General features: G+C 41.5%; 2 protein-coding genes across 5 annotated transcripts in view; one reads left to right on the top strand and one right to left on the bottom strand.

Moving 5' to 3' along the window:
• sws (patatin like phospholipase domain containing sws) overlaps window positions 1-24819 on the top strand; it is a 275614-nt gene that overhangs the window by 134860 nt on the left and 115935 nt on the right. For all 4 annotated transcript variants that reach the window (XM_037414017.2, XM_075879135.1, XM_075879134.1 and 1 more), the window contains exons 21-25: window positions 44-107; window positions 566-734; window positions 5388-5570; window positions 12154-12272; window positions 15349-15505. In XM_037414017.2, the coding sequence (XP_037269914.1) occupies window positions 44-107; window positions 566-734; window positions 5388-5570; window positions 12154-12272; window positions 15349-15505 (692 nt within the window). The remainder of the gene's footprint in view (window positions 1-43; window positions 108-565; window positions 735-5387; window positions 5571-12153; window positions 12273-15348; window positions 15506-24819) is intronic.
• The window catches only part of LOC142776119 (uncharacterized), a 58624-nt gene continuing 54620 nt past the window's right edge, over window positions 20816-24819 (bottom strand). Inside the window, exon 2 of the mRNA XM_075879139.1 lies at window positions 20816-21098. Coding sequence (XP_075735254.1) covers window positions 20922-21098 — 177 coding nt within the window. The 3' untranslated portion in view covers window positions 20816-20921. The remainder of the gene's footprint in view (window positions 21099-24819) is intronic.

Raw genomic sequence — 24819 nt, 5'->3', positions numbered from 1 at the left:
TGCGTAAAATCAATAGCTATTCATTTTCTCATTATTGCTACAGGACCAGTGTTCCGGCTGACTTCCGATTACATTAAGAAGCAGCTTGGGGCTTCTGCACTTGACACGTAAGTACACTTAAATGATGTTATTTTGGTGCTCCAGGATTTAACCAGTTTTTGAAACATTAGTTTTTTATGGATTATTGTAATTCATATCAATTTTGTTGCTAAGTCACTGCCATGCCGCTTAAATAGAGAGAGGAAAAAATGGGGTGTTTGCTACCTCACTCTATGAGGAGGGGGAAAGATGAAAAATGAGTGGAGCTCCAAAAAAAAAAAAAAAAAGGAAAGGTGAGGAGCGAAAGTTTAGAGCTTGTTCAGTAGACTACTGCCTTACAAAAAAGTTCAGTATGGCCTTAATATATTTTGGTGCAACAATAGTTTGGGTTGTCATTCTAATACTGTCTGTTCTAGAAGGAACTTGTCATCAAAATATGCCAACGTGGCCACTTGTGGTAGCAGCAAAGAAACTATAGAACATGTTGCTTAGGTAGGTGGTGCTACTAATGATTATTTTTCTGCAGAGCCAATGAGTACCGCCTGTGCAACTGGTTGGGTCAGCAGGAGGACCGCAACAGGGTGCTTCTGTACCAGTGTGACAGCCAGATGAGCTCATGGACCCAGCGCTGCATCCGGCAGGCAGACTGCATACTTATTGTGGCCCTTGCAGACCAGGAACCACTTGTTGGTCAGGTGGGATGAAAGTGCTAGATAAAAGGAAGAAAGCATCGTGCCGCTGTCTGGTAACACTTAACACAAAAATAAGGCATAATGAGTGAAATAGTGTTGATACAAGGTAGGGTCCGAACCTGCAACCTTCCAATGACTTTTCCGGAGCTACCATAATGACTATTTCCTAGCGTGGGTCAGTGGTGCCAGTAGCCATGATGAAGAGTGTGGAACGCTTTTTCTGCCTGTGTGCATCACGTAGCACGTGACCTTATTACAGGCTGGCAGCTGACCAATAATCCTTCGCATACTCCCTGAAAACATGTCTGCCGAACGAGATCCTCGCTATGATTGAAGGAAAGAGTGAAAATTCTGAGGGCTTGTTTTTGTATGTTCGACACAGTATTAATAACACTGCCAAGAAAGGTATAGGGGATGTTATCAGTAGTTAATACAATGTAAACGTGAAGAAAGAAAAGTGGACAAATACATTTATTTCATATTTGTTGTGCATGATTGACTGCCATTCCTGCTGCTTTGTCAACTTGTGAACGGGGTCAGGACCTCGTCAAGCTTTTGAGCTTTTAGTCCTGTACTCCACCTTATCTAAAGGAAATAAAATGATTGATGGATTGATTGACAAACGATAACTTGCCGTGGGCACATTTCGTACCAGCGACCTTCGAAAAACGCTTCCGACGTTTTACCAACTGAGCTACCACAGTGGCTATCTTCCAGTCCACTTTATGGGGCATAAATGGGCATTTAAACGTGGGAGCGTTAGCCAGCGTCACCGGTAGTCATGATGGCGAGTGTGGCACATTTCCTGCCTGTTGGCATCACGTAGCAAATGATCTTATTACGGGCTGGCAGCTGAGTTATAATTCCTCGCAGCAGGTCCTTCCAAGTTTCAGTGTGCTTTTCCTCATGGCAGTAGTGTACTATGATGGAACTGACGTACACAAGCCCTACGGTTAATACAAAGGCCAGGACACATCGAACCACTGACCCTGTCTCTTATTATTTTCCTCTTGCGGGGAGGGCAGGGTCATTTTCAAGAGATTTGTGGCTGTCCTCACAAAAACTGGAGTATTCTGGGCGAATTGGAGGAGCTAGTACGCATGCATTCCCCAACTATCGTGCACCTTGATGTGACGGGTAGCTACTTTGCCAAGTCTGTCCATGTCCGCTATGGTGATAGAGCAATTATGGTGCTCAGCTGCTGGTTTGCGGGCTCGATCTCAACTGCTGCGTAAGCGGTCACATTTTGATGGAGGCAAAATGGTAGAGGCCTGTGCACTGTGCATTGTCAGTGCACTCTAAAGAACACGAGATGGTCAGAATTTTTGAGTCCTCTTCAACGTCGTCTGTCATAATCATATCTTTGTTTTGGTACCTCAGATATAATTATTAATCTTCCTCCTTCATAATCTTATTTTAGATCTTTCTTCTATGGAGCTCGTCCATCTTTCGTAGAATGTCCAATTAACCTTTTTTGGTGAGTAAGGATTCTGTGCATGCATGGCAACAGTGATGAGGCGTGTTACCGTTTTGTAAAACTCAAACCACGAAAAGAAAACAGACGAAAGGAAAGAGTGCCTTCTTCACATCTTTTTGCCTGTCTTTTCTTGGCGGTTTGCATCTTGCCATTCCATGAGCCATGTTTTCTGGTGGCCACATTTTGATGAAAGGCATGAACCAAGTGACACCTGGCATTGCAAGCTTAGAAATTCCCTCTTGAAAAAGAAAGAAAGGAGTAAATTTGAGCTGCAAGGCAAAGCAATCAATGCGATAGCAACGAATTGGAATGTTACACAAAGCAAGATTGGCATCTAACTTTTTTAGGATTCATTCTGGTGTAACTATAAAGTGCTGATGTATGGGAATACGGTTACTCTAGCAAATGTAAGTGGTTTTCTTGCTGCCTTTTACTTCAGCGGAAAGTAAACAGTGGTAGCATAGCACTTGCAAAGCTATGAGCAGTCTGCTGATCTTTCGAGATAGTGCACACAATTGTACCTATTCGATAAAGTTGTTTCCTCCCACTTGACAATCAGGAGTGTGACATGCTTACCTGTGTGACACCTTACATATGCTAGGTGCCATGGCTGGTAGCTTTTTGGAACACTTTGGCTGTATGAAGTTATAGAAACGCATACCATTTGTTACACAAGGGGTGTTCAAATAAAAAGTTATGAAACAGCCCTGTAAGTATAAATGAACACTTTAGTCAAAGCATACACTATGTGCCTGATCATGGTGGTTTCTTAGATGATTTAACCGAAGGATTCCTTGTTCTCAGAATTCCTGTGGCCATGACGTGACCTAGTCTTTCACTGTGTCATTGGATTTGTCCTTTGAGTTAGTGCTTCCTTGTCAAATGTTATCAGGGACCAAGCATGTGGAAATTGCAAGTGATGAATGATGGCTGGTTTAACACCTGCTATCACAAATATATTGCCTTGCTGCTCCTCAATTGTCAGCAATGTCAACCTCATCCTGTCCCCACACGCATTTCCGCATCGATTGGATGGCACTTTTTATAAAAGCCTTCGCTCTTTCCTGCTCATGTGGGTGCCCCCGCATGCTACAACTCACAGCAAAGACTTCAATCACATCCCTAGATGTCTCGCTACATTCTCTTATAGTGGCATAATATCTACGTTAAAGGTCGTGTTGTTACGAATTTCAGTGCCTTTTTATTTGAACACCCCTCATAGTTAGTGATTTTAATATAGCAGACAAATGCTGACACTCGGCCAGCAACCACATGGTACCTATTGTTAATAAATTTTAGATGACCAGTTGCGATGATGTTTGCCCATTATCAACTGTGGTAGAAATGCTTGTCAAACACTAATTGTGGGTGCAGTGCTGGCTGCTGTTCTTATAACAGTATAATAAACATTGCACACATGTACTCATATGGCTCAGCAAGCTATAGTTGCATGTCGCACCTCCCAGCAGGAAACAAACAAGTGAAAACTAATTACAGCCGAATCTCATTAATTTGAACGCACTTAATTCGAACTTCGAGTAATTTGAACTCACGATGAGGTTCCGTCAAAGCTATCTGTATTCCAAGGTGCGAAAACGCCCGGTAATTGGAATGTGCAAGCACTTGCATCGGTAAATTCGAACATACCACGCTGCGAAAATGCTCTCAGCACTCCGCCCAATCCCGCGGCAGCACCTGCGACACCTCTACGCTGCGCGCGAAGTAAATGAAAAGGAAAGAAAAGGCTGCGTTGGAATGTTTTCTGTTTCTCAAATGCCGATCTGCGACGCACCCGTGTCACGCTTCTCCCTTTGCCGTCTCTGCCACGTAAAGACACTTCTCCTTCCGACGGCACGTGCAAATAGAGAGAGACGGAAAAAAGAAAAAGAAAGCTGTCACTGGGTCGAATGAATGTGTGGTTGAAGGAAAGAAAAAAGGCACTATCTTCTGCAGCCCTGCTGACCCGCAGGTCGCGGGTTCGGATCCCGGCTGCGGCGGTTGCATTTCCGATGGAGGCGCAAATGTTGTAGGCCCGTATACTCAGATTTGGGTGCACGTTAAAGAACCCCAGGTGGTCGAAATTTCCGGAGCCCTCCACTACGGCGTATTTCATCATCATAAGGTGGTTTCGGGACGTTAAACCCCACATACCAATCAATCATCTTCTGCAGCCCTTGCCCCTTGCGGGAGCACGGCTGTGCGCCTTGAGGGGGTGGGGTCTTTCATGTGCTGGTGCCACGCTTCTCCCTTTCCTGTCCCTGCCACGTAACCCTTCTTCTTTCAACAACGTATGCGAAGAGAGCAAAAAAAAAAAGGGCTGTTGTGGAGTGTTGGTTTTTTTACAAATGCCGATCTGCTTCTCTCCGTGTGGAGACGCTCCTCCTTTCTCGTCACGTGCTGGCCATGCTGTGGCTGCGTAGTCGTTGGTGTCGTCGTCTTTACAAAGTGTTGGCGCTGGACATTTCCAGTCCAACTTCTCTTGCCGGGAGAATTCTGGAGCCAAAGTAGAAAAGCTTTGCAAGCTGCGTGCAAAATTGATTGACTCGCTGCAAGGCAAACGTGTGCAGACGCGCATCACCGATTACTTAAATTAATAACAGATGTCCTGTGATTTGTGAATAAATGTAAGTCTTCTAAAACTTCCCCTTCGTGTGTTAGCTCAATGCACATGCGCCACTGCATGGAGAGCCCTCCGTTTAATTAGCTTTCATTAATTCGAACTTCTTTTAATTCGAACAAATTTCCAGGCCCCTTTCAGTTCGAATTATCAAGATTCGACTGTATAACGTTCCTTAAGTACACCTTGCGTATGCTGCATTTTTATGAAAGTGATGTTTGAGCTCTATAACGCGAGCACTGACATGATGTCGGACCAAAAGCAACTTTTTTCACACCAGTGTGGCCTATATGCCCAGTAATATGCGGACTACTCGTTTTACATTAACACGTCAGTCCATCTCTTAATGCTTGACACGAAGCCAAAAAAATGTGGCATAGGCAGCTTAATTACATTGTGATGCACTCTATTTTCACTATGTGTGGGATCTACTGAAATTTTTCTTGCTCATCAATCACTTTATTCAATCTGTTTTTCTCATTATTCTCCTCAGTTGTGCTCATCATTTGTGTTTCCAATTACTGTTTACTTCATTTATTTTTCATGTCATTTTCGCTTGCAGCTTGAGAAGCAGGCAGAAAGCATAGCACAGCGAACTCAGAAGGAGCTTGTTCTGCTGCATAGAGAGGGTGCAGACAAGCCACGCAACACAGTGGCCTGGCTCAACATGCGTTCCTGGTGTTCCTCTCATCATCACATTCGATGCCCTAAGCGCATGTTCATGCGCCACTCACCGTCTCGAATCGTAAGCAGAAATTATTATGTTTAAAATGCTGGAAAAGGAAATAGGAAATACACACACTTGAAGGGGGAATTTTGGTCGTTCTCATTTGTACCGAGAATTTATTGTTAAAAATTATTGGATACGGTTATATTCCATCAATTTTTTTTAATAACAGACGAACATGATCAAAGAAGTTAGGTCTTGGTGATACAAATTTTATTGAGTCATGCCAACCGTTACTATCGCATAAAATTCATATTGTAAAAACATGAAGCATACGAAAAAGAAAGCGTGTTTACTAGCTACCAGTAAAAGTTTAAATGTTGGGACTGTGTCAGCTGTTTCTTGCACAAGGAAGCGAAAATGAGGACAGATGTGTATTTTGCTTTGAAAGAGATATATGTACTTGTACCATGCTTTAATGCACATGAAATTTTTTGCACCACTGAAGCAGGCAGAGACATAATAATGAGAATGCGTGTGGTTCGGCATGTATACCTGTTGTACTAGCAAAGACGGTATCACATTAAAAATATTGTATTCTTGCCAGAAAGGCCATGCATTGACAGTGATGTGTTAAACTACATAAATTAAGATCAGCAGTTTCATCAGCTGTGTAAATTGTGGAAAACATTTAGTTGAGCATGATATCATTATGTACCTGTAAAGGGATGCAGGAATCACGTATAAGCAGCAACCAAGACAAGGCTTTATTGAAATGAACTTGTGCCCCTGAAAAGAAAAGTAAAATAGAGCCACACTGTAGCTAATAGCTGAAAAGTTAGTCTGTAACCAACTGCCGTTGTTCAGTTTCACACAAAAGAATGACTCGCACACACCCCTCGCCTTCTCGCATGTATTTCATCTGGCTTGAGGATGGGGCTTGCATAGAACTCATACTGATGTGACTCGTTTATCTTAATATGCTGCATTACACAAAAAGGTTCGAAAACAGAGCAAGCTGGCAGGCGATGAAGATAACCAGTCCATAGCATCACGTGGGGATACATCGTGCATGCAAAGTAAACATGAACAGAACTCCCTTGATCACCCTAAACCCTCACTTTCACAACCTGCAGGCAGATAAGAGCAAAGACCTTGTACTGCATGTTGCTTCAACATAGATACTGTAGACTGTTGCTTCTATTGCTAGGCATCTGATGAAAAAGTGCCTGTCAGGATGTCACCCAGCCTGGCCAGCTATAACTGATGCGTCAGGTTAGCTCTAATATAGTGCAGATGTTGCCAGTATGCTTAGACATAGGCCCATGTGAAAAGTCCTCAGTAAAGATAGTTTTCTTTTTACAGCATGCTTCGTAATAATGTTGTGGTTTTGACACTGAAAACTCTAGAATTAATTTTTTTAAGCACAAACGCCCAATAATTGAGGTTTATCCCACTGATGAATTAAGTTTTTTTACGCAGCTGGTCAGCATTTCCTACTGTAATAAGGTTTCTGTGTCCACATATATTGAGGGTACTGCTTACTAATTAAGTCTCATCAATTGAAACAAAAGCTACTAATTCTTTCACAGCTGTACTTGCCTCTGATTTTGGTTCACTTCGACAAAAAATAAACTGAGAAGTTATTCGCAATGCTTGTGGGACACTAAAACTACTAGCAGGTGCTGCCGGATTAAGTAAATTAGAACTGAGGCCCTCGATAATGAAAATATGGCACTTTGATGTCCTATTCAGTCTACTCAGAATTGAGTGTACACATGGGACCTAGAATTAATCATCACATTGTGGGGAACCTCAAATCTGTATAATGTGGGACGAGATAATGATTGTTTTTCGTTCACCTCGGTGAAGCAGTGCTTATGGGGCTCAGCTGCTGATCTGAAGGTCACGAGTTTGATACTAGCCGTGGCGGTTGCATTTTGTAGGAGACAAAATGGGAGAGGCTCGTGTCTATGCAATGACATGGGTCTGTCATTTTTCTCTCCAGAAATTTTCCAGTGTCTAGTGTACTTTAGGGCACACTAAAAAACACTGGACAGTGAAAAATTTCTGGAGCCCTCTACTGCGGCCCCTCTCATAATCATGTCGTGGCTTTGGGATGTAAAACCCCGGATATTATTATAATTGTTAGTGGTGTTTATGTTCATTTTGTAAGAAGTGTTTCCCAAAGGTATTGAGACAACATACCATATTTACTTTGTGGGGTCTCCGCGAAACGAACGAGCGCCACGCCACGCCACGCTCTTGGAGTGAACGGACACAGTAAACGCGGTCGGTACAAAGCACACAACATACATACATTTATTAGCTAATTTAGACGACGATATCGTCCGCCGAATGATACACCAATTTCAATTAACACGCTACCATACAAACAACATAACACAGTGACACACTAAACACACAATAACATGATAAACACACACTAACACACCCAACACACTAACACATACCCAAGGCGGCGTCGCCAATGCCTGACTTTCCACGTGGGACCCCGGCGCGAAGCCCGCGGTGCCGAGCACCGGGGACCTACGCTACAGACAACCGTTCGCGGCAGCCGCCACGCGCAGAAGAGGCTCGCTCAACGCTCGCCCACCACCAAGGCCTGCCTTCCGCCAGGGGCCACCGCCGGCGCTACCACTCTACCAACAGTGGTACTCCAAGCAAACCCAACGCCATCTATCGCCCGGTGGTGGTCACCACCGAAACAAAGCCCTGGGGCGAGACACGTGCGCCACGCGGCTCAGACAACTTTACAGGGGGGGTGTCAGCACCCCCACAACTTGCGTAACGAACGCTTTTTTTTTTCTCTCTAAAAATCGGAGCAAAGTTGGGGGGTGCGTTTATTACGCGGGGTAAATTTTATGGAAACTTTTTCAGGAGGAGGAAAAAACGCTGTAATGCAAAAAAAAAGTTAGGTGGCTTATTCTTTCGTAATTGACATATCTGTACACTGTTTACAACAGTGGTATTACATCTGTGTGACATATGTAATACCACTGTTGTACACGTATGTGTACAACATTGGTATTTGCTGTGATCTCGAGGGGCGCCGAAATGTGTGCGCTACGACGCACTTTGCCAACTTTGTGGCAATCTCGCACGGCGACCGTGACCCCCCAGTTAACATTGTAGCAAGTAACCAATATTGTAGCGAGCTACCCCGAAGCATCAAAATAAACCGTCGATAACAAGATTAACGACAAAATAAGGCCGCCGCCTCACTTCTGCATGAAAAGTTCCTCTACGCGCGGATAACAAGCGAAGTGAGAATCGGGGATGCTACCATGTTCCGGAAATTGTCACAATTTTTTTCTAGACAACAAGCAATTTTTTCGGGTTTCCATAAACCTGTGACGCAATAGTGATGAATGACCCTTCGCGACAGCAATCGCTATCGCCATTGCTCGAAAATTGCGTGTACGTGATTGGGCTTTTTCGTATTCGCAGAGAGCGACCCTCCATCTGTTGGCGCGGGTAGTCTTAAGCACACAGTGAGCGAAGGTCACGATCATGAGCTTTGCGCATTGTGTGCTTATCAGCTGCGATGTCTCTACACTCGCACCGTTTGTTTACCCCGCTGTGGCGCACAGGTAAGGCGGATGACGTGCCACGCACAGATAGAAAGGAAAACAGTACAGCACGCAACAATGGGCAGGGGAGGGGGGAAATGAGTGGCAGTAGCCAAGGGGGGTTGGCAAAATAATAAAAAAAAACGGAAGAGATCCAATGGGTGAGGAGGTGCCAGGTGTCTGTTAGCGATACTGCAGCGGATGAATGTAGGGGTGCGTTTATTACGCGGGGAAGGGGGGGGGGGGAGTCCGAACTTGCATGACTGAAGTTGGGGGTGCATTTATTATGCGAATGTGTCTATAACACGAGTAAATATGGTACTACCCTTCTTCTGATCGTGTTTGGTGACACCTACTCACTTTCTGACGGTCACTTGTAAGGCTTTTCAATGATTGTGGCAAATTCAAGATAATCGGGCCAAAATATTTAGAGCATGGTCATAACGTAGCTGATGTGGCTGTTGTGTATTCTGTATGCCTCCTTTGCATATGCACAGGTTGTATTTTTTTGTATGATGCTGATATTTTATGAAAATTCTGTGACATTAAAGTACTTGTTTTCACACATGTACTCTCTGTCAGAGTGAAAACACTTCGCTGTGGCTAAGCTACTTAAAAAAAATATGTACATGAATATTGATGTAAAAATTTGTTAAATTGTCAATGAATGACTTTAGGGCAGTTGTTTCTCCGGGAAAGTTGCGGGGTATACCAGTTTAGGCACTCATTTTTTAGAAATAAAAACTGCGTGTCATTTCAGTTTTTCGCCCCGAGTTGTTCTTAAGTGAAAGAAAAAGTGGAAATTGCGGTTTCCTTGCACACATTATAAAAGAAAAAAATAAATGACAAACATTCAATTCAAAGGTAAGGTGATTTGCTGGTGGAAAGGAGATAACCTGCTGCTCTCCACCGCAATATACTATGGAGTGCATCTCTCAAAGGTTCTTGATTTTATCATAGGAAGGTCTGCTGTTATGTGATGTAGCGGTTGCTTTTCTGGCACGTGCAGCATGCTTGATTTCAATATCACTATTGAAGTTCAATAACGACTATCTCAAATGACGTGCAATATTTTAAGGATTAAAAAAAATGGTGTAACATATATTGCGATGGCCTACAACCTTCTCATTTAAACTTCTCTTCAGCTTTTTGTTACAAAACTTTGTTAATCACTTTATGCAATTATTATTTTATTGCAACATTAGAATTTTTAAATTATAAGCCAGTAAAAATGACAAGTGCATGACTCATAGCATATTTATTAAAAATATCTGTTGTCTAAAAAACAGCACATGCATACACACTTTATAAAAAAGTACTTTGACAGTAATGCTCTTGTCATTTTCGCACAAAAACTCAAATGTCGAGGTGAAAATACTGTGCCACAGCTAAAATGACATTGAGATGAATAATTGACAAAAGCTTCTTAATTTACTATTTACTTATTGACTTGAGTGTTGTTGTTCATATTGGAAAGTTGTAGCACATGCCAATTTATGGCATGCCCATAGTTCAAGATATTCGTATTGAATTTTGAGGGTGACATTGCGACTGGTCGTGCCTGGTGCACATGAAGCATGTGCATTGTGTTATGTCAGACTGAAACTGCCTATAACACTTAACGGTCAAATTCGGTTGAATTTTTAATGAAGGGACGTAGTGGCTGCAATTTTTTGGGGAACATGGCAAGTTATCTCATTTGTGCCAGCGGATCCATTAGCTTTGTGTGTGCTGTCTTGTGCTCATTTTTCTTTCAAGCTATGAAACTGCAATTTAAACTTTTTTTTCTTGTGAAACATAAACCTGTGGAGCAGTTGCTGTGGCGCTTCTTTTTGCAGACAGGAAAAAAAAATTTTCCTTGCCTGTTTGTAGTATCGGATAAAAAAATATAAACACCACGCACTGCACCCAAAAAAATAAGCTGTCTGCTTGTATACTTCAGAAAGCTTTCAGATTTTCCAGACCATACTCTACTTCTTTGCGCCTTGATTCGAGTTCCTTGTCATCACTTCCTTGTCATGTGTAGTTCTGTTCTTATATAACCGAGGGGCCTCGTTTCCTGTGTGGCAGGCAGGTTCAGTTTTGATACTGCCTTTAAAATTTGATTGACTATCGCAAAATTACGTGCAACTTGCATGATTTCTAAAATGAAAAAAAAAAATGGGTGTCATAAATTGTCATGCCCTACAAATTTGTAATATGAACAGTTACCCTCATGTCAAAAATTAAAATGCTAATTAAGAATTTTTGTAATTTTTGTAATTAGTTGTAGCAGTGGCATTTCAGATGCGACTAAGTATTTCTGCCTCAACATAGAGTTTGTGTGATTGTCTGCAAAAAACAGGGTAGTTTTTCCTTGGAGAAATTATCATTTGCAGCTCTATTGCTTGATTTTGCCTTGTCACCAGATTATCATCATATAATGGCTTAAACTAATAATAATATATACGCTTTCAAAACTCTTTCATTTCATTAGACAGAATAAGATTGTCTAGTTGCGTAGGAAATAGCAAGCCATGTTTTCTTTTGGAGTTAACACTGGAATCTCGTTGCTAGTGTGGTGTCACAAGTTTTAGTGTATATGTACTTTTATACTTTTGACCGTTTTGGTGCTAAAATAGTTCTCAAAGCCTACCAGGTTTAGTCAAGTCTCTGGCATGATTGCAGTGCTATGCAGCCCTTTCTTAATATCTATATTTCAGTTTTTTGTTATTTATGGACTACGAAGTCTTCACCCAATAGGTGTTGCTGTTTTGCTAATGCTAAACCTTAATTTTATATAGAGCATAATAATCCTCTTTAATGCGCATAAGGCTTTTCTAGTTGTGTTGTTTCACAGGGTTAGTGAAAGGAAAGTGCCAACTTTTCTTGAAGAGGGAGGCAAGGCAGTTGTATTTTCCTATGTAACAGTCTGATGTCATTACCACGACTCACTTTCCTCCAGACATACACCATCTTGGCCAAAAAGCTATCTTACTGCAATTTTGAGTTGTTAATACTGTTGCTAATGTTGCACTTTAATTCATGTTGTGTCATTGAAAAATGGTCTGTCCTGATTTCACTCGCAGACAGAGGTGTACAAGAGGGTTCAAGAAGGAACTGTGAGTGTACATTCAGACTTCGCACGCCTGGCACGATTCCTCACTGGCACATCAATTGGCCTTGTTCTTGGAGGTGGAGGAGCAAGGTAGGCCTAAGACCATGTGTTGATTGCCTATACTTTTTAAACAGTGATGGATGTAATAGGTTATAAGGAACCGCATTGCTTGTAACGCATTTCTTTTAAAGGAGCCCTGCAGCACTTTTTGAGCATTGTCGGAAAACACTGCTGATCATAGTCAACGCTCCTGAGAACATGCAAGCAAACATAGCTCAGCATGCAACCTGGAAATCGCTATAAGTTATCAAAATCAGCTTGAAATTATTCCCTCTATTTTTTACGAATGATATCATATACCCAAATGACTGCGCCATACATCCGAATTTATGTTCATTGGCTGATTTGAGCATTGTGAGCTGCATAATGCCTGATGGCTGTCGCAAGAGGCCGTCACGTGTGCGCACTCGCGATCACACTGAAAGTAAGCTGCTCATTCCAAGAAAGAGAAAGAAAGGGCTGAAGGTTATTAAGACGTGTGTCTGACGTAATTCTTTTCCCGGGCCCTCCCCTCCTACTTTGCTTCCATCGCATCCCTTGGGATTTAAACATTTTTGCGGCGGTTGATTCATGAGGCAATAAAGGTCTTTAATAAAGCCATTTTATGGTTACTTAAGAAGTATGTCGGGGCTCTTTCAAAGGGACCGACAACTACCCAGAACATGAAATAAGATCACGAATGAAAGGATTGTCCCTCATAATGACTCAAACCAACTTTGTTTTTCTCATGAAAAGTAGAATTATATTTGCATTTCTTCATTGAAAATCTCTAATATAGCCAGTGGCACCACCTGGTGAGAGAAACTTCATTTATCCGAATTGCCTTGTCACGTGACCGTATACTAGTATACGTGATCAACAATTTTCTTCCCTTGAATGCCCTTGAATGTAAATGCTACTTATTTCTCCTCCAGGATGCGAAGTTAGCAGCTCCAGATTGCTCCAAAATGAAAAATCTTGCTGCTTCAAAGTGCTCCTAAATGGAAAATTTTGCTGCTCTAAAGTGCTCTAAAATGAAAATTTTGCTGCTCCAATGCACTCTTGAATAGAAAATTTTGCTGTTCCAAAGTGCTCCAAAGCAGAAGACCTCGGTGGTATCACTGAATTTTGGTTGCCAGCTGATAAACACTGCAATAAAAAACACGATATACTATGCAAAAACAACAAAAACAAAGAAACTCGGAAAATAGTTTTCGAAGTGAAATGACCTTGGAATAGCATAAAAAAATGAATGTTCTACGCAGTGTTTTTTAATAATAAGGACAAAAGAAATCTCAGCCGATGTATCGCTTCATTGCTCATGCCATGCAGTAAAGCATTTACTGATTCTTTATGAAACACAGGTGCTTTCGTATACTTCTCACGTACACTCTCGTTGGATGTCAATCTATACTGCTGGTGTTCCAGTATAGATTGATACGTGATGTGAGTAATGCCTATATACATCACATGTCCAGTGAACTTCACGTTCGTCTGGCGTCACACCTTTCCGTAAGCCACCACTCTCCTAGGTTGGTGTTCCAAAATATGCATCGAAGCATATCTATTTGTATTTATTCGTCTCGAGCTGCTCCGTAGTGTGGGTGGGGCCGAGATGTGCTGCGGTAGCCTTATTGCCGTGAGGGGAAGCTCTGCAGCCGGCACCAGCACATAATCAAAGTAGCACTAAGATTGTGCCTAAACAAAACCAACCAGTGAACGACTGCAAATGTCTCATGCTGATGCAAAACATTGTTGCCGTCAGAGCTTGAAGCTGAGGTGCTGTAATGTTTGGACACAAAGCTCATCGGCATTCTATTCAGCTGGGGTCGCGAGCTTGTCTTGAGCGGCAGGCGTTTCTCGCGGCGCAGGTGGGCACCCATGTGAGAATCACGCCGATGTTTTGGGAGCGACTAGTGGCTCTGAATGTGGCCCTGTGTCTGATATAACAATAGAAGTGAAACCAAAGCTGCTGGAAACTGGCGGAAAAGGCCACCTCCGCACATTATACTACATGCGACATACTTTCTCGATTAATTCTTGAAAACCAAATCGTCCCCCACTCCTAACAGCTTTCTATTGAATAGCTGGCATGAATTTTAGGCAATTGTTACAGTTCAGCACTTTCAGATCACGAAGCTGATGCCATAATTCGGTAGTTAATTTGCTGAGGTTATTTTTATTACGGAATTTTGATGTTACTGCCGCATAACCGCCACCACCACATTTCTCTCAAGTTTGTCTGCCAAGTGCATTTCCCAACCACACACACACACGTTGATTTGTGAGAAGGTTTGTGAAAAGTAACTGTTGCCATATTGGACAAGTTCCAACTGATTCTGGAAAATGAGTGGCTGAACTACCGTAACTACTAGGAACTGCTAGGTGCACACGAAAGAAATTCAACATGCAAAAAAGACGATTCAAAGCATTGGTCATTGGGGATAAATTTAATAGGCATGGTAATGAAAGAGTTATAAAGACTCACTTGTTGAACTAATTGTATAGTTTAAAGTAAGCACAGCAAAAAAAGTTATCTGTGCAAATATTTTTTATGAAACCTTTCAGCATTTTTCTTGCTACAAAGTTTGTGCAGCCATTTTGTTAGTAGAAGCAGGATGTCGGAAGAGCTTTCAGTTTGTTGAGAGGTTGCCGACGTGTTTGTTGATGTCGTATCAGTAAAAATAGATTTAATGTGGTGCACAAAGTTGGAAACCATCACTCGTAAGTCTGCAGGCTACTTTAGACCACTGAAGTATTGCTGAGGCCCAGCATATTGCTGAGACATATTTTTTAATATGTATTTTGAGTGAAAACATTGTTTGAACTAGAAGTCTTATGTGATATATAAATATGAAGAAATTATTAGTGTGGGATTATGCAGCGAAAATTCACTGATCGCAATTCCTGACCAAGGAGTACCGGCAGCAGCGATGGGCATTACCATGTTTGGTTATGGAAACGAACTGTATTTTTTCTTAGGTGGTGTAGCACGGTGAAGTGTGTGTGTGTATCTTTTTTTTATTGTAATGAGTAATTTATTTATTTATTTTCATTCAGTTATGCCTACGGTGCCGTTGTTGCCCTCAGAACTTATTTGTTTTATTTCTATTCTGCCCATGTCCAGAGGCTGTGCACATGTAGGCATGATTCGGGCCATCTACGAGGCAGGCATTCCCATCGACATGGTTGGTGGTGTGAGCATTGGTGCATTGGTCGGTGCTCTCTGGTGCCAAGAAGTGAATGTCACCTCACTTGTCCAAAAGGGTCGTCACTGGTCAAAGGTTCGTGAGCATTTTTTGTGTGAATTGGTAGGGGGGGGGGGTGCATAAGGAAAAATATTCAGTTAATCGTGACCAATATAAAAATCAGCACAAGGTTACGAGGTGGAGGTAAATGATGCCGCACAAGACTTCCGCGTCATGATTATCATGTTTGGATGTGTCATTTACCTTCGCCATTTATTCACGTCACATGATACTAAATTTAGTATATGTGGAGCTAGCAAAATGGCCGCGGGCACGCTATGAGCGTGGTATGTTGTCACGTTCTTACATGACACGTGTGTCAGGATTATCATGTTTGCACCAGTCATATACTTTCGTCATCCATTGATGTCACGTAACACCAAATTTGGTATATGCGCATGCGTGAATTTGGTATTCATGCATGCGCTAAAATGCGCATGCGTGAAAGCAACGCAGCGCGGCGCGCGCTTGCGAGTATATGGCAGGACCAGCGCCTGGCGTGGCAACGCCAGCATGATGCGACGAAATGAACGCCGGCGAGCACACGCACCGCGTCATGTCGAAATGTATTGGCGCCTTGACTGTGGCATGTAGTCATGCTCTCACATGACACACATCTCATGATTATCGTGTTTGCACCAGTCACATACCTTCGTCATCCATTGGCGTCACGTAATACCAAATTTGGCATATGTGAAGCTAGCGGGACAGCCGCTAGCGCATCATGAATGTAATATGTAGTTATGTTGTTACATGACACGCATCTCATGTTTATCATGTTTGCACCAGTATCATACCTTCGTCATCCATTCACGTCCGGTGATACCAAATTCGGTATAAGTGAAGCTAGCGAAACGGCCGCCAGCGCATCATGAGCGTGGCATGTAGTCATGTTGTTACATGACACACATCTCATGATTATCATGTTTGCACCAGTCACATACCTTCATCATTCATTCACGTACCGTAATACCAAATTTGGTATATGTGACGCTAGCGAAGTGCCCGCGAGCGCATCATGGGCTTGGCATGTAGTCATGTTGTTACATGACACGCATGTCATGATTTTCATGTTAGGGTGCGTCGCTTGTGTTTGCCATGCAATCATGCCATACTATATCAGTTTTGCAACATTGCATGTGAACGAAACCTCCGCAAGAGCTGCAGGACCATGAAATGTAAATCATGACACTCATCACATCCATATCATGATTTTTATGTTATGACTAGTCAAATATGTTCTTTATAATGTCACGTTATGCCATACCAAGTTTGGTATCGATACCACTATCGAAACGGCCAGGAGAGCTAAAAGTCGTAGGTGCCTAGATAGACAAATACGCGCAAAGTCGCCGAAGTTCAATAAGAAGTGCTTCGCATTTAAAAACCGAAATAGAAACAAACAACATTTATTTCCTGTAGACATGTCACAAAGTTGCAATTAACAAGAGAACGCTAGCGGCAGAACGCCATTTGAGGTCAAAACTGCTATGTTGGGTTATTGATAATAGATGACAAGCGGGGGCGGGAGGGGGAGAGAGTTCGGATATGGTGGCGGAGGCTGCCTTATACAGCCTTGCAGGCCACAGGCTGCCAACCTCTGGTCTAAAGAAAAATGACCTCGGATATTTATTTATTTATTTATTTATTTATTTATTTATTTATTTATTCAATACTGCAGACTCGAGGTCCAAGCAGGGTGGTAATACACATACAAATAAAATAATTGCAAAACGAAACAATAAAGAACGAAGAAGGTTGTTTGGTAGGTTAGTTCATTCATCACATGTATTAGTAAGACAGTTCCATTCAGACAGTTCCATTCAGACAGTTCCATTCACATATGGTTCTTGGAAAGTGCGAATACTTCAGTAGGTCTGTGCGAGCAAAATATGGGATCAAGGCTTTTGGGTGGTGGTGTCGGGTGGGCCGGCTACTAAGGGGTGTCAAATACGGGGATGGGTCTAGAGCTATTTTTTTGTTCAAAAGTTGATTAAGGAATTCTAATCTATCTTTTTGTCTTCGCATCTGCAGTAAGGGAATGTTGTTAGCTAGCATTAAATCTGAGGGCGAGTCTAACTTGGAGTACTTGTTGAATATAAATCTAACAGCTTTTCTTTGAATACGCTCAAGAGTGTGTATATTACGTTTTGTATAAGGATCCCATACTGTGCTCACGTACTCTAGTTTTGGCCGCACAAGGGCTGTGTAACAAAGTAGTTTAACATTCGTGGGAGCACCTTGAAGTTTATGTTTAAGAAGACATAGTCTACGAAAGGCAGATGAACAAACATTATCAATATGGAGATTCCAAGATAAGTTGGAAGTGAGTGTCACACCAAGGTATTTGTAGGAGTTTACTTGTAGCAATGGTGAAGACCCTAATATGTATGTATACGATTGTGGATTCTTTTGGCGAGTCACTGGAAGGCACATACATTTGTTCGCATTGAGACACATTCCCCATTTGTTGCACCATTCATATATATTGCAAAGGCTAGTGCTCAGATCGTTGAAATCGTTAGTGGAACGTATTTCTTTGAACAAAACACAATCGTCTACAAACAATCTTATTTCTACACTAGGGTGAATAACATCAACAATATCATTGATATACAATAGAAAAAGCAAAGGGCCTAACACACTGCCCTGTGTTACGCCCGATGTGACCGGAAGACAGTCCGAATATTGGCACCCTATATCAACGTACTGTTTGCAATTATTTAAATACGCAGAAATCCAACAAAGGAATATTTCGGGTATACCTCTTGTTCTAAGGCTTTGCAGAAATCTAAGAAGGGCATATCTGTCCTACCGTGTCTATCGATGTTTAATGCGAGAGTGAAACAGTGTGACGAGTTGAGTTGCGGTGGATAATCTTTTCCGAAAGCCATGTTGATAAATGGTTAATATAGAGTGTTCTTCAATATACTTGTTTATACTAGTAGCTATGATGTGTTTAATAATTTTACAACATTGTGAAGTTAGTGAGATTGGGCGGTAATTTCCTAGTGCTAAGCGGTCCCCCTTTTTAAAGATGGGTACAACGCGGGCTGTCCTCCAGTCACTGGGCAGCTGGGAAGACAACAAAGAACAGCGAAAAATAATAACCAAAAACTTTGCTAGAGATAAAGCATATGGTCGTAGAGATACGTTCGATATGTTATCAGGACCACAGGATGCCTTAGTTTTTAAATTTAGCAACATAGACACCACGCCTGGATAAGAAATAAACAGTGATTCAGCATAAGGAAAGGCTGTAGCATTATATATACACTTGAAATCAGAAGTGTTGAACACACTCTGGAAATATTGATTAAAATGCCTGGCAATGTCTTTCTGATCGGTGATGTTGGTTCCATCAATTGATATTTGGGATACAGGTCTTTTCTTTTCACTGATAAAACTCCAGAATTTACTGGGGTCATTTGCAATAAAGTTAGGTAATGAGGTTTTAAAGTAATACTCCCTAGAGCTGCGGACAGTTTGAGCAAGACTGTTGTGCGCATCATGTATCAAATCAGCCGTTGCCCGCTTTTTTTTCAGTCGCTTAACTTTGCGCTTAAGATGAATGATGTTGCGATTTATCTATGGTGTTTGTTTGTTAACTTTTTTGTGCTTGGAAGGCACAAAATTATCTAAACAAAAATGACACATTTGTTCGAATCGTGTCCAAAGCACGCTAACATTTACGTCATCAAAATTTGTAAGACATGTTTCTAGGTGTTCAATTATATCTGCATCATTAGCCTTGGAAAAGTCTTTAAAGCAGTGAAATACCGGGTTTTTATGGCCAGTTTGTGGAACAAGAGGAAAGGAAGTGAAGACATAGTTATGATCAGAAAGACCTTGCCCTACTTCTACTGTATATTCGGAGAAATTACGGTTCAGAAACACAAGATCTAATATTGAGGTGGAATCCCTCTGTACGCGCTTAGGTACCTGAACTACCTGCAATAGGTCATGTATAAGCATGATGTCAAACACTATGTTAACATGTTTTGAAGTGTTAATGCCGGCGTCAAGGTGCTCCCAGTCTACTCCAGATAGGTTCAGGTCACCAATCAGTAAGACCTTTTACTCTCAAATTTGGCCATATAATTTTTCAGTGTGCTAAGGTATTCTGGAGTAACGTCTGGGGGTCTGTACAACCCAATTACAGCGAGACAATGACCCCAGCATGTATGCCTAATTCATAAGCATTCTATGTCAACAAGATCATCCAACAAAACAGCATCGATGCACTGCTTTAACAATACAGCCACCCCTCCTCCCCTAGTGCGTCTCTCTTTACGAAAAACTGTATAGGATGGGGGGAAGACGTCATCATTAGGCAAATGCTCGTGTAGCCAAGTCTCAGTAACAACCATAATATGTGGATCATGCTGCAGCAGAAGCACTTCGAACGCTTCAGTTTTATTCACAATGCTTCGGGTATTAATATTTAGTAGCCTTAACTGTTTGTTACATACTACTGGAATAGGTCACGAGTGCGGCTTGGAAGATTGACGGTCTCCTGCTTTTACTCGCCTGTTTTGCAATGCATCCCAATAAAATGTATCTTTATCTACTATAAGCCTGTCGTGTACTAAGAATACTTTTTTTTCCTTGTCGCTTGTCGTTCTTAGCACTGTCCCACAGCTTTTTTCGTTTCTTAAGTGTCAACTGCGAATAATCATTCTGAATAGATACCATCCTTTCAGTTTTTTTCGCATTTTCTAATATTACTTTCTTTTCATTAAAATTTTGAACGTGGAGGATGATAGGCCTTTTTTCCAGTTTGTTTTCCTAGTCGGTGTATGCGTCCGATGGAATCACATTTCACACCAAGCTTTTCTGTGAATATTTCCTTAACCACTTTTTCCCTCAGGGTTGCATCAGTTTCATTAGGGCACTCGGGAATACCGTGAATAATCAAATTCGACCGTCTGGAACGGTCTTCGAGGTCGGTAAGCTTTTTGTTTTGAAAGCTTACAATACGTTCCAGAGATTGTAACATATTTCCCACCTTTTAACTGGGAATGCTGCGTTCTTGGGAATCCTTTTGTGCCTTAATGAAATCATGTACTATATTTTTTAATTCAATAAACTGTTTCTTTAGTTCAAGCACATCATCGTGAATTTTTGCTTGGCCGTTGAGCACTTCTTCATATAGTTCTTTCTGGGTGGGGCCAGGGTTTGTTTCGACGTCACCGCATAAAATCAACCGACAAGCACGAAAACACTCATATGCTATATTCTGACAACGCCGAGGGCACGGCAAGACCAAAATACAGCGATAATCACTACGAAACGAACCCACGTTGGAACTAACCTGCATGAGGCAGAACATAGGCGTAAGTGCCATGGTCGCGCCGGGTCCGCCGTGCCCACGAGGGTCGAAGGCTTGCGGTGAGGCTTTTATAGCGATGTCCAGCGATAAAGTGACTCTGCGCTGTGCACCGGTAGCTACTCATAGGCGGCCTCCTGTGCTGTGCGCAGTAAATTGCGCTGTCGGGCTTGCCGTGTCATTCAGTGATAATGGCTCCATGCGATGACGCATTGGCATCCGTTGGTCCGCATAACTGATACACAGTTTGCTGATTCGCAGACGGCCGGCTGTTGGGAATATGGCTAATCCAAGAATGCCCTGCATGAGGCAGAACATAGGCGTAAGTGCCATGGTCGCGCCGGGTCCGCCGTGCCCACGATAGATAGATATCTATGTGATAGTAGGCTGTTGCGTGTATTTTGTTCTTATTTATTATTGGATTACACTGACCTGGCAATTTTCAAATTTTGACGGGAAGAAAGGCATGCATCGTATTTCGGCAAGGACTGTAATACCTATTCCAAATCGAGTGCCTCCAAGACACAGTGTTGCTAGTAGAGTTACCACATGCAATGTCCATCATCATTTACCTCCATCATGTTGTTATAATTTTTATTTCCGTTCAAGTCACCGCTGCGATCACCACTTGTGTTTGGACATACAACAGAATTAGCCAAGTTTGAATCATCTAATAAAAATAATTTAAGAATCACGAAGAAGAAAAAATGGTCATGTAAATATGAATGCAAGATAGAACTTTTGGTCGTGATGGAATCAGCGGTAAGCTTAAGCTAAGCACTGTTGTTTTCCTTGTGGAGAAAGTTGTCGCATTGAGAAAAATGGCTTTGACCTGTGTTGCAAAGTTAGAAGCTATCACATGTAAATTTACTGGCAACTTTAGGCCTTTATAATATTGTTGAACCCAGCACATTTATGCACTACAGTTAAACCTGCGTATAACGGACCTCCATATCAATCAATCAATCAATCAATTTATTCAGCTTCTTTGGATACAATGTAACATCTTTAGTAGTAAGTAATACATTCGGAGGTCCCATAGTTTCAGGAACTGACGGGGGGACCTCCTAATACTAGAACATGTGTAAGTTGAATAACGTGGGCAGCAAGAAAAAAGCATGCTCTGATAGCAAAAAAAAAAAAAAAAAAAAAAATACATGTATAAAATTTACAGGAAAGCTAAAGGAGCTACATAAGAAGAGTAAAAGCAAGAAAAAAGACAAAAAATAACAAAAAAACTGGCATGGTATTTAAGTCTATGACTGTAATATACGCTGGAAAAAAAAAACACAGTTATAAGGGAAATCTTCATGACACAGGCGTCATGAATTCATCAAAACAAAGTGAACATAGTAAGTTTTAACACAATAGCAGCATATAAAATAGTGAATACCAAACGCTATAATAATTACGGCTACAAAACAAAAGCAAGATTAATTCATATCGGTAATAATAGCAAATAATCAGCGAATGATAGCAAATATTCAGCAAATGATAGCAAAATATTCAGCAAATGATAGCAAAATATTCAGCAAATGATAGCAAAATATTCAGCGGTAATGGTAGCAAATCAAGCATGCGCGAAAAATAAAAAAAAAAAAAATGGCAGATCCCTGAGTTAGTGTGCCTGCCCACATAATTTGCCGAGACAGTATTTTTTGTGAAGGCTTTGAAATGTATGTACAGAGGATGCTGATTTAATTTCGTATGGTAACGAATTCCAAATGGATATGCCTGAAAAAAGGGCTGTTAGTTTCGCGTAATTTGTTCGAGCGGCGGGAAGAAGTAGATTGTCGTTTGAAGAGAACCTCGTAATGTTAGTGTTGACAAAAAATTCATTTGAGTAAGCCGGAATGGAGGTGCCACATCTCTTTAGCCGAAAAATAAATAGAGATAGTTTTTGTTTAAGTAGTTCTGAGAGTGGCAAAATATTTAGATTTTGGTATAGCGGTTTAGAGGGGGTAAAAACATTACTGAAGGTCATTAGTCGTATAGCTTGGTTTTGCAGGCGTTGAAGGGAATCGAGGTGACAAAAGTAAGTATTAGCCCAAGATGATACACAGTAAGACAGATGGCTATGAATGAAAGAGTGATAAAGTGAACGAATAATGGGCCTTTCGAAATAATTACGTGATTTAATGATTACGTGTATGCCAAAAGAAACTTTATGCATTAGTGAATGAACATGAATATTATATTTTAGGTGCTCATCTAATATCACACCCAGAAACCTGGCGCTGTTAGTAACGGGTATTTCATTGTCCCCCATCGTGAGCACCACGGGTGGCACTTTTGATAATGGAGAATGAAATATTACAAATGTAGTTTTAGTGGGGTTAATGTGCAGGCAGTTACGACTGCACCAATCACTTACATTTTTTAAGTCAACATTTAGATTTTGTAACAGTACGGCGATGCTTTTATGAGATGAATATATGGTTGTATCGTCCGCATATAACAAGCAGTCAGTATGGCGAAGTGTTAGGGGCAAATCGTTGATGAAGAGTAGAAAAAGCAGCGGGCCTAGAATAGATCCTTGAGGCACTCCTGTATTAGTAACCTTGGGAGAGGAAATACTACCGTCGATTTGTACAACTTGCGACCTGTTTTTTAGGTAATTCTTAATAAGGCTCAAGGCTGGTCCTGTAATGCCGTAAGATGCGAGCTTGTGAAAAAGAATGGAATGATTAATAGTGTCAAAAGCTTTAGTAAGATCAACAAAGACTGCACCAAATAGTGAACCGTCATCAATGGCTAGTTTGATTTTGTCCGTGAAACTAATGAGCGCCAGTTCGGTTGAGAAACCTGGACGGAAACCAAACTGATGGGGAGAGAGCAAGTCGAATTTTTTGAAATATGACATGAGGCGTTTGTACAAAATCTTTTCGATTACTTTACTAAAAAAAGGAAGAATGCAAATAGGACGGTAATTGTTAATGCATTCACGGTCACCTTTCTTGAAGACGGGAGTTATCTTGCCGTTTTTTAGGGAGGTTGGAAATGTGCCATCCTTGAACATTTTGTTGATGATGTTAGCAAGAACAGGTGAAACACAGTCGATTATCAGCTTAACTCGTGAAGGGTGAATGGAGTCTAAACCCGCCCCGGTTGTTTTTAACGATGATATGACAGAGCGAACTTCAGCGCTAGAAGTAGGATATAAGTAAAAAGATTGCGGACAGCGCGATAAGTGGGAAAGTGATGGCCGGTGTTGATTGTTTTCAGTGTTGGCAAAATGGTCGTTAAAAGCATTGGCAATGTCAATTGGCTCAGTGAATGTGCTGGATGCAGTACTTATTTTCGTTAACCGTGCATGGGAATCGGTTTTGTTCAGAAACTTTTTAATTAGCTGCCAGTTTCGTTTAGTATCAGTTCCATTAAGCAATATGCGCGTTTGAAAATAGTCACGTTTAGCACGTTTCAAAATTGCACCAAGCGTATTCGAATATTTTTTATAGCGAATTTGTAGCACTGTGTTAAATGGTTGGTCCTTAAGCTTCTTATGCATTTTATCTTTTTTTGAAATTGAGTGCAATAATCCGTTGGTGATCCATGGGTTTCTTCGCTCTTTAAACCCCCAAGAAATAGGGACATGCGATGTGCTCTGTGTTATGCAGTTTGCTATTAGAGCAGAAAATGAGTCGTAGGCTTGCTCAGCAGATTCGTTTTGTGTGACATCAGTCCAGTCTAGTTGGTTAATCAAGGAAACAAATGTTTCTGTGTTAAACACCGCTTTCATGACTTGTTTATGATTTGTGGCACGGGGCAAGAGAGCGGATTCTATTCTGAGAAAAACAGGATAATGGTCACTAAACTGATAGTCTATTACAGCCGCAGAGGCGCTCGTTGTCAAACTGGACAAAATGTGGTCAATCAGTGTATTCGTGCCTGATGGATCGCACCTAGTAGGAGCTGTGATTAACGATGAGAAGCCAAAACTTTGAAAAACGCGAACATAATCCGAGCATGTATGACTGTAAAGGTCAAGTATGTTAATGTTAATGTCGCCGCATATGATGAC

The sequence above is a fragment of the Rhipicephalus microplus genome, chromosome X (genome assembly GCF_043290135.1).
Source record: "Rhipicephalus microplus isolate Deutch F79 chromosome X, USDA_Rmic, whole genome shotgun sequence".
Classification (NCBI taxonomy): domain Eukaryota; kingdom Metazoa; phylum Arthropoda; class Arachnida; order Ixodida; family Ixodidae; genus Rhipicephalus; species Rhipicephalus microplus.
The sequence above is the reverse complement of the archived record's forward strand: the minus strand, read 5'-3'. Positions and strand labels throughout refer to the sequence as shown.